Raw genomic sequence first — 14,161 nt, forward strand, 5'->3', positions numbered from 1 at the left:
AATTGAAATCACTAGAATAAACCAATACCCCTTCAAAAAAAATGGTTAAGGCATATTCTAAATATGCCACTGGAAGAGTACAAAATAAGCAATATGCTTTCCTAATCCAAAACACTATGTAACAATCACAAATTTATAATGATGACACTGTGGAACTGCCAAATTCATAAATATATTCTAATCTAAATTAGCAAAGAGAGGTTACATTCGGATATAGTTTTAATATTGTTTTCTCCCCCCCCCTTTTTTTCAAATTCAAAAGAATTCACTTGTAACCTTTTTTTTCTACATACTTCTCAGTCACTTGGAATGCTCGTGTAACTAGAACATTTAATTTCAAATCAATTTAAATATTGTATATATTTCTGATTTTTGTTTTACAGTCTCAATGAAAAAATCTCTATTTTCAGGCCTAATGTTTTCTTTCCAAATGTTGCTAGTGCTTGTATAGTTGCATGACTAGTTATTTGGTTTCTTTTGGAAGGAAGCTTTGTGCTGAGAGCCTTCTGTACCTGTGTCTCATTTTCTATCTCAGTCTGCATCAAGCCTGAGATTTACTGGGAATTCAAAAGCACCTTATAAACTAAGTGATACAGAGCTACTTTTAAGATTTGGATTTCTTACAAAATAACACTTGTTAAAAATATTTTTGAAAGATTTAGAAATGATATCACATGGAAGTTGTTAACAACATCAACATGATCCTTAAACCAGATGTTACTTTTGTTTACATGCTCATTTTTCTTATACTTGGTTTGGTTTCTCCTTTTAGGAATGGCAGAATTCTATTCAGAAGAATGCAGGACTTGCATTTATTGAACTCATCAATGAAGGAAGGTAATTAATTTTACAATTTTTAGACAGTTAGTCCGTGTACATTTTATTCCGCTAGGCAACTGCTCTCCTACCATCTGTTCTAAAAATGAATAAGAAAATATACTTGAGTTAAATAATTTATCACAGAGGTAATTAAACTTAAAAGGAACAAAGTTTAAGATATAAATCATATTTATTTTAGAGTGGGGAAAAGCATCTATGAACTAAAGGAACAAACTTTATAAGGTTTTTGTGAGATTTAAGCCCCATCCTACTGGGTAGTAAAGTTGTTTAACACAGATCAAGTGAACCCAGCCTGCAGTTCCATCTGCCACTCCATCTGTTTTCAAAGCCTTGCTCAGTGTTCACTCCCTCAGCCCATCTCAGTTCATGAGAAGTAGTTTTATCTGAACATACCATGCTCTCGGATACCCAACTGAAAATGTGAAGAATGTTAAACATGGGGAGTAGAACAGTCAGGTTAGGAATTCATATATCCCACTGTTAAAATGATGCTGTAAGTAAATTTGTGTTTGAGCTCATTATTGTATTTATCACTTTAGGATAAACAATTGTTCACTGTGATTTTTCCAATACTTTATTGGCAGTGGATACATTGAGACAGATGTTAAGTGTCACCATTTTGAGATGTATAGCTTCTGTCAGCCAACAACCTGCATCCTTTACAATGTTTTTTCTATGATACAGTGTATTCTTTGGAAAATAGCGACTGAATATTTGGCATGATCTATTTATTTCTTATTTGAAACTATATTTAACTAAATTGATGATAAGGGAATAATGCTTACTGTATATAAAACTCTTTATCCAGGGAAGTGTCATGAAAGAATATTTTACAATATATTCCTTGAAAATTAGTTTATATATGGTAATGAAACCCATTTTAAAAAAAATAAATGCAGTTTAGTATTCCTTTTTAGTAATAGTTTTTTCCCATCAGTTTATTATAATAATTCAGAGACATAACTTCTGTTTTTATAATTCATTTTATTATATATTTTTCATTTACATATTCTATGAATTATTTTTAGTCATAATAACACATCTCTAAAAGTTAAAATAAATTTTACATTCGCTGCAAAGCAAAAGATGCAGGAAAATACCAGTTTTCTTTTATAACATAAATACTAATTTTACATAGTAACATACTGTAGTTCTTATAAAACTTTGTTGTGATAAGAATTGATAATAATTATTATCCATCTTAAGGCAATGAAAAATAGAAAAAAAATGTTGCCCAGACTATTCATTTTCATATCAATTATAAAAATCTCTCAATTCACATACATGCTAATTTTGTCAATTAGTTTCAACTGTGAAGGAAAAAACAAAAATTATCTTGTCATCAGTAACTCTCTGAAGAGTTAATATAATTGAATCTTCAGCACTTAAGATTATAGCTATTGTCTTAGAACAGGGAAGGGGAAAAATTTGCTAATACCAGAGGTTTTAGTCCTGATAACTATTTTATTGTTCAGTGATAGAGTTTGGAGTTCATTTTATTTTGTTTTAGGAAAAGAGTTGGAATTATAGAAACCTTCAAAATGCTCACCATAATGTTCTTTGTGCCATTCTAGATTTTTGTTTTCATTTTTCATACCAGTTGCTCCTCCAATAAAGATTATTTTGGAACAAAAATTGAAACATGACTAGCTATAAATATAAAAGAACAGATCTTGTGTGCATTAATATAGCAAATGTCTGTTCAGTACTTACTACATACTAAATCCTATTATAGGAGGTGGGACTAGAGAAGTGAATGAGACACACATGGTTCTGAATTTTGGGGGAAAGGCAAAATTAGAATAACACATACACTATTATAAAGGTGCCGTGATAGAGGTGGTATAGCTATTAATACAAGTAGAAGACAGGGCACTTACTCTAGACTGAAAGGGTCTTTTCTCCAGGTGGTAGGACTGTCAGGGTTTTCAAAAAATGTATCCAAGAAAAACCAATACAATAGAACAAAGATGGCCTTTTCATTGAATAGTGCTGGACATCCACATGCAAAAAAATAAATCTAGATACAGATCTTATACTTTTCACAAAAATTAACTCAGAATGGATCAGAGATCTGAATGTAAAATGCAAAACTATAAAATGTATAGAAGATAGCATAGGAGAAAATCTAGATGACCTTGGGTTTGGTGATGACTGTTTAGATACAGTAACCAAAGACATGATCCATGAAAGAAAGAGTTGATAGTCTGGACTAAATTAAAATTAAAGACTTCTGTTCTACAAAAGTCAGTGTCAAGAGAATGAAAAGACAAGCCACAGACTGGGAGAAAATATTTGCAAAAGCCACTTCTGATAAAGGACTGTTCTCTAAAATATACAAAGAACTCTTAAAATTCAACAATAAGAAAATAAACAACCTGGTTTAAAAAATGAGCCGAAGACCTTAACAGACACCTCAGCAAAGAAGAGCTACATATGGCAAATACGCTTAGGAAAAGATGCCCGTCATCGTAAGTCATCAGGAAAATGCAAATCAAAACAATGAGATACTACTACACACCTATTAGAATGGCCAAAATCTGGAACACTGACAACACCAAGTGCTGACCAGGATGTAGAGCTACAGGAACTCTCATTCACTGGTGGTAAGAATATGAATGGTACAGCCACTTTGCAAAATAGGTTGGTAGTTTTTTACAAAACTTAACATATTCTTACTACAGATCTAGCAATCGTTCTCCCTTATATCTACTCAAAAGATTTGAAACTTATGTTTGCATAAAAACCTGCACACAGATGTTGATAGCTACTTTATTCATAATTGCCAAAACGTGGAAGCAACCAAGATGTCCTTCAGTAGATGAATGGATAAGCAGATACCCATTTATTTATGTAGTACAACCAGACAATGGAATATTTATTATCTAGTGATAATAAGAAATGAGCTCTCTGGATGCCTGGGTGGCTCAGTCAGTTAAGCGTCTGCCTTCAGCTCGGGTCATGATCTCAGGGTCCTGGGATTGAGCCCCACATCGGGCTCTCTGCTCAGTGGAGAACCTGCTTCTCCCTGTCCCTCTGCTGTTCCCCTGCCTGTGCTCTCTTACTCCCCCTCTCTCTCTCTGTCCAATAAATAAATAAAATCTTTACAAAATAAACAATAAAAATAAATGAGCTGTCAAGCCATGAAAATACATGGAGAAACCTTAATTGCATATTACTAGGTAGAAGAAACCAGTCTGAAAAGGCTACCTATTGTATGATTCCGACTATATGACATTCTTGAAAAGGCAAGACTATGGAGACAGTAAAAAGATTAGTAGTTGCCAGAGATTAGGGAGGAGGAAGGCATAAACAGGCAGAGCACAGAGGATTTTTAGGCCACTGAATCTACTCTGTTTGATACTATAATAGTGGATACATGTCATTATACATTTGTCGAAACCCATAGAATGTACAACACCAAGAGTGAGCTCTAATGTAAACTTATGAACCTTAGGTGATAATACTATATTAGGGTAGGTTCATCATTTGTACCAAGTGTACCGCTCTGGTAGGGGATGTTGATAATGGGGGTGGGCCTGTATGTGAGGAAGGAATATCTGGGAAATCTCTGTATCTTCTACTCACGGTTACTGTGAACCTAAAATAGCTCTAAAAATAGTCTATAAAATTAAAAAAAAAAAAAACCCAGGAGGTTCAAAAAAAAGTGTATCCAAATAGAATGCCATCTTCACTGAGAACTGAGAGATGGTTAGAACATATAGGTGAAAGAAAAAAAAATAGAGGAATAAAATTCTGGGCCAACGGAATGGTGTGATTCTTTTCCTTAAGAATTTGTGTCCTCTTTACTGATATACTCCTGGTTTCTGGAATAATATCCAACACGTAGTTCACAATCACAAGTATTGAAGGAATTAAGGGAAGAGTGGTTACGAGAGTGTTTGAGACAGAATGAACAGGCAACAAAAGGGTTTTTAAGCTAGGATGAAAGGGACCACTGGATTCAGTGATGAGACTGTCAATGTTGATTTCATTCACAGGTACACTGGTGAGTACCTGTGTGCTAAAGATGCTGGGTATAGACCCAGGCCCTGCTACAAGAGAGCTTGCAGTCTCATGGGGACAACAGTCTTACAATTACTGATACAATAAATGTGCCAAAGTCGAGGGTACTGCAGGAGCAGATAATTCAGGGAATGATTGTGTGAAAGTGGTGATTTAATGAGAGAACTGGGGCCAGGAGCTAGGTTGTTCTGAGCTGAGGAATGAGTAGAAGATGAGTATAGTCCACACATACAGCAACTCTAAGGAATTTGGCCAAGAAGAGGAAAGATAGGGTGATTGCTGGAGGTGAGTTTTGGGGTAGTGGGGTATTTTTTGGAAGGAAAGAAGGACTTGAGTATTTTTTAAATGGTCACTGAATACTCTGAGAGGGGTGAGACAGAGGTATGGGGGTTGGTCCCTGTGGAAAAGCACTGAGAAAGGGGGCAGACAGTTATATTGGTGGCAGGACTCAGAGGGGTTTTTGATGATACCTTCTATTTTCTCTATGAAGTGACAGAAAGGACCATTTACTGAAAATGAAGAAAATTTGGAAAGGTGGGTGCCATATTTGAGAAGAGAGGAGAATATTGAAAATAGCCAGTGTAGAAGAGCAGGGGAGAGAAAAGACAGGAACCTTAGACATCTGGCCCAGATGTTGGAGGACCAGATAGAGACTGCTGTCCTTGATACTGGAATGTTTTCCCCAGCAGTCCACAATACAGAGAAGACGGGCATTTGCTTTAAGACACTCATTTCTCATACTTCAATGAAAATAACGTCTTCACTGAGTGCCAACCCCACCCCCATCACTAGTCCGGATTAGGTGTCCTCCCATGTTCTCATAGCACCTTCCAGTTCCTCTGGTGTATACTTCCCATACCGCAGTTTCAGGGCCTGTTTCGTCACCGTGTGTTTTGTAGGGCTCTTTCCACAGTGCTTATTACAACACATTGCATATGTGTATCATTTGTATGGAGTTCAAATATCAGTTCTTGTATTGATAAACTGTCAGACTCTAGGCATGTAACATAATCTCCCTCTGACATAGTTTCACATCTGTAGAAGAGCATAACACCTTTCTTGCCCATTTTCTCTGAAGGTTGGAAATAATATATGACATTTATTATAACTTCTGCAACATAGGCTTTTAAAAATGGAAGTTTTGTTGTTGTTGTCATTACTTATAACGTATATTCAGAGTTTTGCTGACTCTCACCTCTAGTTTGTTTCATTTCCTTTCAATTTAGACCTTTCTCTTTCATAAATTTGAACTTGGGAATTTCAGATCAAAAAAGTATCATATTGAGATAGTTGGGATGTAGTTACAGTAAAGACACATTACTCCATTTATCTGGCTTCTATTTGTTGAGGCCTACTGTGTGTTAAGCACAAATTAGATTCTTTATACACTCTTCTATCTCATTTGCATGGATATACAGCCTTTTTCTTAACTTTTTCTAATAATTTAAAATGAAACATATAAAAAGCACTTTCTCTTGGTCGTTAGAGTATCAGTCTTTAATTTGTCCTTGTGGGAATGAAGTTAAAAATCTTTAAGTGGAAATTGTTATAAATGTTTATCCTACTTACCAGCTATACTCATGGATATAATTCATCAATCATAGCTAGAGAAAGCAATTGTGCAGTTGTCTACAATTAACAGGACAAAAACAGTTGATGAATGTGCAGCTGAATTAAAGTACTCCCTAGGACAGGCTGAAATTATAAACTGGATCATTTAAAGGAATCTAACAAAGGATCTTTATAATTAAAACAAAGCAAGGTTAATGGGATGTAAAATTGCCTATAATATCTTGGCAATAATAATTGGATTTTAAATTATTAAAATATGAATTGAACTATAAAGCAAATAAAGACTTTTTTAAATTATGGAATTTGAGTGATCCTTTGAAATACATTAATCATTTGCCTAAAATAAACCTTTATCCCTCTTTTGAAAGCATATAGGATATAATATTAATGAATATGCATAAAAGCCAGTGTGTATTTGTGTTTGGTACTAAATTTAACATAAGATTCATAAGATTCTAATTTTTATTTTGTTCTTTAAAATAGTGAAAAATGTATAGCTTGCATTTCTTAGGTTTTGAAAAGGAAAAGGATATTGCATCTAAGCATAATTCTTTAGTGATTATATGGCCTTGACTTGAATATCTTCTTTAATTTAACAAATGCTATATAATAATTAAACCAGCAAGCTTTGGTTTGGCTTATTTAATAATTAAAGCAGTAAACTTTGAGTTTATCTATTTGTTTTGTGTCTTTGATTTGGCAAAAATTGTATTAAAAAAAAATAGCAGTAACTTCCAAAATTGTAAAAGAAACTTTTTTTCTTAGAATTGAGATTCTGGTTTAATTTTGAAGCAAGAATCCTGAAAACTTCTGGAAAACAGAAGTTCCCAACCTGATCTATGCCTTTTCCTTACTACTGTGTTATTCATTTTATTCATGTAATAATTTTTTAAATCATGCTCAGTTTTGTAAAAGAATGATGGGGAAAAAATCTTGTGCTTTTACAAAATTAATTGTATCATCTTAAACAGTATTGCTAATTTATAGACTTAACTTTAGACATTGATTATAAATAAAATGTTATTTACCTAAAACTAAGATAAGCAACCTATCTAATAATGGCTAGATTTCAAGGAATAAGAAAATAAATTTAGAATTTAATGATCATAAATTTTATTTGAATCGCATTTTAACCATGTTTAAAATATATCTGCATATATGTATGTATTGAGATTCTTTTTGTCTTGTTAGGACAACTTTAAATATACTTTCCTCCTAGGCAACATTATTTTAACTTTGGTAAGAGTTAAGTAATAATTCATAAAACACTCATAGTTCTTTATATTAAAAGACAAAAAGGTGTCACACGCAAACAATGAATCATGGAACACTACGTCAAAAACTAATGATGTACTGTATGGTGACTAACATAACATAATAAAATAAATAAAAATAAAAAATAAATAAAAATAAAAGACAAAAGGCAAGAGTGCTCAATTTTTAATATATTCATTTATATGCCTTACTTCCTGCTCATTCTTATTTCTTAAAGATATTACTTTTTTTGTTGCTGTTCTTAGCTTACTTGTTGCAAGAAAATGCCAGTCAAGAGTCAGATGATCCATGTCTTTATAGGAAACTTTGATTCAGTTTCTATACCATTCTGACAACTTGGCAACAGAGGAGCCTAGAATTGGCATTTGTGGTTCGTATGTTGTTTAAATAACAGGTATAAGTAAACTAACAGGTTGCTGGAGGGACCATGCTGACATGAAGGTACAATGTGTATGGCGGGTCCAAGGATATGCTAAAGGTGAAAGGCGAGGTGAAGGAATAGAATGAGCAAGCCAGGTAAGACAGGAGAGTAGCCATGGCCTGGGCTATAGATTTTAGTCTAGAAGCTCTTCCTAAGGTGCCAGGGGAATTGAAGTGTTGAGTATAGGCTGATTATTTGTCATGTAGGTAAAGGGAGAACCTATAAACTATATTCTTTAGTTATTGTTGTATACACCAACATTTGAAAAACCAGAATACTTTTATGATATGACTGTCATAAAGAGTCACAGTCCAAGCTTGAAGAGGAATAAGAAAAAGTTCATTGTTTATGTTTGCATATATTAAATGTTTACATATTTTAAAAAAACACTACTCATACTTATGAACAGACTTCAAAACAGTCCATTATTCAAAGTCTAGATTTTTTTCATCCTTAGCACAAAGAAAAATAATAGACTTAATTTACTTAAGAGTTGATTGATGTTAAAAAATGATTTAATATTTCTACCCAATATTTAAGGAAAAACTAGTACCAATTATACTCAGTCTTCCAGAAATAGAAGAGTAGGTAATACTTTACACCTCATTTTATGAGATTTCATCACCCTGATAACAGTAACAATTACAAGAGATAAAATTACAGATCAGTATCTACCATAAACATAGGTACAATATTAATATTACCTTTAAAAGTTGTCAAATCAAATCTAGGAGGATTACATCATAAGCAAGAGGTGTTTATCCCAAGGATGCAGAGTTGGTTTAATATTCAAAAATATCTATCAATGTAATACACCATATCAACAGATTAAAAAAGAAAAAACATGTATGATATTTTAATAGACATAAGAAAAACAGTTGAAAAATTCAACATATATTCATAATGAAACTCTCAGTAAACTAGAAATTAAACTCAGTGTAATAAATCCTATCTACAAAAACCATACAGCTAACATTCTACTTAATGGTGAAAGACTGAATGCTTTCCCACTAGATCAAAACAAGGGAAGGATGTTCTCACCCACTATTTGTATTCAGTATTGGGCCGGAGGTCATAGCCAGTTCAATAAGGCCAGTAGAAAATTCTAAGGTGGCTGAGAAAAGGTACTATAAAAAGTGAATTTAGCAAAGTCACATGATATGAGGTCAGTATTCAAAAATAAATTATAACAACATGTGTTTATAATATATGTGAAATATTGGAAACTTAAATAAAGCAAAACCATTATAATAGTGTCAAAAACAAGAACTACTTAGGGTTGTACTTAATAAAATTTGTGAAAGACCTATATGATAAAAACTAAAAAATATTTTTGTAAAAAAATTAAAAATAAAGAAATGCAGAAATATGTATTCATGGATCAGAGGACCTAACATGGTTAAGATGGTAGTTCTCCCCAAACTGGTCGATAGACTCAAACCTAATCAAAATTCCAGCCGGCGATTTTGGTTTTCTTGGTAGAAATTAACAAGCTGAATTTTAAATTTCTGTGACAATACAAAGGACCTAAGATAGCCACAACAAATAAAAAATGAACAGAGTTGGAGGATTAGTATAAAGATAGGTAGATCAATGGAAGGGAAGAAAGAAGATCTTACAACTCAATAATAAAAAGACAAACTACCCAATATAAATCGGGCAAATGATTTGAACAGACACAGTAACAAAGAAGATATACAGATGGCCAGTCAGCACATGAAACCATGCTCCAGATCATTATTCATTCGAAAAATTCAATTTTAAACACAGTGAGATGGCATTATGCACATACTGTAATCTATATAATTCAATAGATTGGCAATACTAAGCATTGATGAGAATGTGGAGCCACTGGTTGTACCTTGCTGGTGGGAGTGTAAAATGGTACATCCACCTGAAAAACAGTTTGTCAGTATCTTACAAGGTTAAACATACACTTAACCATTTGACCCAATAATTCTAAGCTTAGATATCTTCCCAAGAGAAATGAAAATATTAGTCCACATTAAGACCTGTATGTGAATGTTCCTAGCAGCTTTATTTATAATAGCCAAAAACTAGAAATAACCCAAGTGTCCGTCAGCAGGTAAGTGGATAAACTAACTATGATATAGCATTATATGGAATACTACTCAGCAATAAAAGGTATGAGCCACTGATACGCACAACATATATGGAATTCAAAAGTATTTTGTGAAGCTTAAGAAAGCAGACAGCAAAAATATGCTATGTGATTCCATTTATGTGATATTACGGAAAAGACAAAATTAGAGGGACAGAAAACAGTTCAGTTCTTGCTGTGGATGGCAGGAGAAGAGCACAAGGGAACATTTTTGCATGATGGAAATGTTCTTGGTTGTAGTGGTGGCTACCTAAAATATGCATTTGTCAAAACTCATGGAAATGTACATTTAAAAAGAGTTAATTTTATTATATGTAAATTAGATCTCAATAAACCTGACTTAAAAAAAAAACAAAACAAAAAACCACAGTAGTGCTTCGTTGCTTGCGAAGTTCTGTAATATGACCTGCAAGGCCTTTGCTTAACTGGCCTTCCTTACCTCCCCACACTGATCCAGGCTCCCTCCTCACTCCTAAAGCACCTCTGTGTCACCCTCATATTTCATTGTCCTTTACTACTACAAAGAAGGCCCTCAATAAATTACTGTTGAATGAATGAATGCCTAACTCTGTATCTCACTCTCTGGAATGCCCTGTGAGAAGCCAACCAAACTGATTGTTTCCCAAACAAGTCAAACACAATCGCCTTTTTGTGTGACTTTGGTCGAGTTACACAAACAAGTTATGCTTAATCTCTCTAAGCCTTAGTTTCTTCCTGAGTGTAATGAGCTACTTACGCTTATCTAATAAGATATCAAATGAGGTAAAAATCCTATGAAATGATACCTATAATGCACCTAGCCTGCTAAGTTATCAATTCTCAATGTTCCTGACACATAATAGGCACTCAAGAAATGATCATTTGGTTTTATTATTATTTATTTAAGTGGCATGTGAGCTGGGTTTTGAAGACTATGGACAGAGAAGGTTGAGGACTCTAGAGTACCTTACACATCCCATCAAGAGCACTGATGGGTTTTTGTGTGTTCTTAGTATGGTAGTATCACTACTCCCTTATTGGTTTATTGATCACATTTTATGCAGAACACTAAAACAGACACAAGTGGTAGCATAGGGTGGCAATAATGACCTGTTCAGAGCCTTCCTAGTGTATTGTGCTACTTAGCAGTCAAAACAGTAAATAAAAGTCTTATGTTACTTGTTTTCTCCCTTCTTTTCTAAAAGGAATGTATTTTAGATTGCATTATTCTCTAGTTCTTAGAATTCATACTGGTAGATTCAGCATTAAGAAATTGTATTTTTAATCAAGGGAAAAGCTCTTATTGGGGCTTGCAGTCATAATATTTGTGATACTTTTACAACCCTTTTCTTTTGGAAAAGGAACCATGTCATTGAGGGAGCACAGAACTTGGGAAATTAACTAAAGAGACTCTCCTGAAGTACACAACTCTTCCTGGCCTCATTGTTATTATATTGTGGCTAATGGTGCTCTTATGCTCATTTGCCTCCAAATTTTTCCCCCAAATTTTCTTTATACACCATCAATCCATGTTTCTGTACTCCTGTTATTAGAAGTTAAATAGAATAAAATGGCTTGAAGCAAGCCTTCTTTTCTTTAGTGACTGCCACATCTCTGATCTTGAGCTGGTATTTCTCAATTCACCAAGTCCTATTCCATCGCTATTCAGACTTGTATTCCTGTTAGCATTGACTGTCCTTCTCTTGGACGTTACAACTTTGAGCTGTTTACTTGGAATCCTAAAATTTAAGCTAGAAGCTTGATTATTTGGCCCAGGGTTAACCCTAATAGGAGAGAGTTTTCTGATCAGTATTTTTGAAACTGTTTTCTTGACCATTAATAATGCATGAAATCAATTTAATGGGTTGCTTTCAGCATTTTCAAAAATAAGAAATAGTAAATAATAGTAAAAATAGAAATAGTAAATAATAGAAAAAATAATTATCTGTTCAGGTAAATATTATTTGCTGGAGTGTTTATTGTGTGGATATATAGGGTTATGATATGAAGTGTATTTCTCATATTTTACTTTGAGACACAGTTTAAAAGCCACTGTTCTAAGCTGATTTGACAGTTTATGTGTCTTAAAACAACCTTAACATATCCTATTCTAATAACAATGTTTTCTAAATCCATATTAAACTATAAGATGAGTAAGTTATACAAATCCTCCATACTGATATTAGTTGTTGAGACTGGTTTTACATAGAAGAGTAAATAGCTAAGCAACCCATCACTGAAGAGATTGGAAAGAATAAAAATAGATTTGATATAAATGACCTTTCTGGCCTGTGAACAAATCGAAAGTAATTCCCTTTGTATGTGTACCATAAAAGTTGACTTACTTAATCTAGTGACCAAAATAGTATTAGAATACCTGGGGACTCATCTTAAGAAGTGACCCTAACCTACAATGTTAAATACATGTATGCTTTTTGTAATCCTTCTAATGATGTTATTTCTGAGCTAGTTAACTTGGGGATCGATTTTGGAACTGTGCAACTAAATGAAGTTAACTAAGCAGCGCCATGCTCCCCACATAAATAGAGAGAGAGAAATGAACTTCCTAAGAAATCAAATCCAGACTTTCCCATCATTCACACTGCATGAACTCAGTGGTCCTCAAATGTCAATGTGCATTAGTATCACAAGGATGTTTATGAAACATGTAGATGCTTGGGTCTCACCTCAGACCTATGCAGTCAGAATCTCTGGATGGGAGTTATATCACCATTTTTAATATGTTCTGCAAATGATCAGGATCTTTAAAGTACACCAAAATTTGAGGACTATGAGAACTATTACACTTCATTCATTCATCTTAGGAGTCATGTAAAATTATCACCATCTTTACCCATAACTGGAAACATAAATATAATCATAAGCTAAGTGATTTTTTTCTATGCTTCACTAAGTATAATAGCTGTTTAGGTTCATAGTAGATTATAATATAAATTTCTCCTTTTATGTATTTGAAGTGATAGACTTATTTGAAGCCGCAAATAGGTGATAAGAAAATGAAATGCCTATCGGTGGATCCTTGTTTTCATCCAACATAATTACTTAATTCCCAGAGCTTTTTCATAACAGTTAATTACATGGGGGGGTGGGGGTAGGTTTTCAACCAATGCTAATTCCCTCTTCTCACCTCACTTTCTGTCTTTAATGCCTCCTCTCTTCCATATCAAGTCCGTAGACCTCAATCTCAAGCTCCAAAATTATCCTTTAGGTTTTATCTTCCTTCTCTCTACTTTTCCCAGATCAAAACTCCAGTTCTCCAGTGAATCTGAGACAAGTGTATGTCTGATTATATTTTTATAGAATAGGTTTTCATATAATAAGTTGATCCAAAAGCATGAATAATTCGTATTTTATTCTCTGGGAAAGGTTTGGTGTTTTAAGACAATAACTTAATACTGTATGTAATTTTTTTTCCTAACAGCCATATATAGAGAGAGATTTTCAAGTCTCTAGTGTCTGTTTTTGCACTTTTCTTTCCTTTGCACCAAAGAAAGACTCAGGATAGCCCATTACAGAGACCCCCTACTGTGCCCCAGTTTTCTAATCTTTGTATTTTACCAGTCATATAATTGAGTAAATTGGGTCTTGCCTAAAAAAATAAAAAGTTTGATTAGTAGTACAGCTCATACCTAATATGCTGACTTACAAATCTAGGTTTGAATATGCAGAATCACTTTGAAAGTCCCACCACAGCCTGATGTGGGGATTCATAGACAAATGTCAAGATATGCCATTGTTTTTCCTTCTTAATCAGTGTAGAAGAACCAATGTATCAAAGTGTACCTTTCAGAAAAGTGAACTACTATTTGGTGAGCCGGGGGTGTGTGGGGGGGTACCTAGTACATGTCAAACACTTTACAAGTATTCTCTCATTCTCTATGCGCTCATAACCATATGAGTTGTCC

The 14,161-nt window shown here is 33.7% G+C and overlaps 1 protein-coding gene across 1 annotated transcript in view; it reads left to right on the forward strand.

Annotated features, from left to right (window-relative positions):
- The window catches only part of NBEA (neurobeachin), a 609,173-nt gene that overhangs the window by 307,522 nt on the left and 287,490 nt on the right, over nucleotides 1-14,161 (forward strand). Inside the window, exon 31 of the mRNA XM_081815498.1 lies at nucleotides 773-838. Coding sequence (XP_081671624.1) covers nucleotides 773-838 — 66 coding nt within the window. The remainder of the gene's footprint in view (nucleotides 1-772; nucleotides 839-14,161) is intronic.

This window comes from Leptonychotes weddellii, chromosome 3 (assembly GCF_054177405.1).
Source record: "Leptonychotes weddellii isolate Sample4059 chromosome 3, ASM5417740v2, whole genome shotgun sequence".
Classification (NCBI taxonomy): Eukaryota; Metazoa; Chordata; class Mammalia; order Carnivora; family Phocidae; genus Leptonychotes; species Leptonychotes weddellii.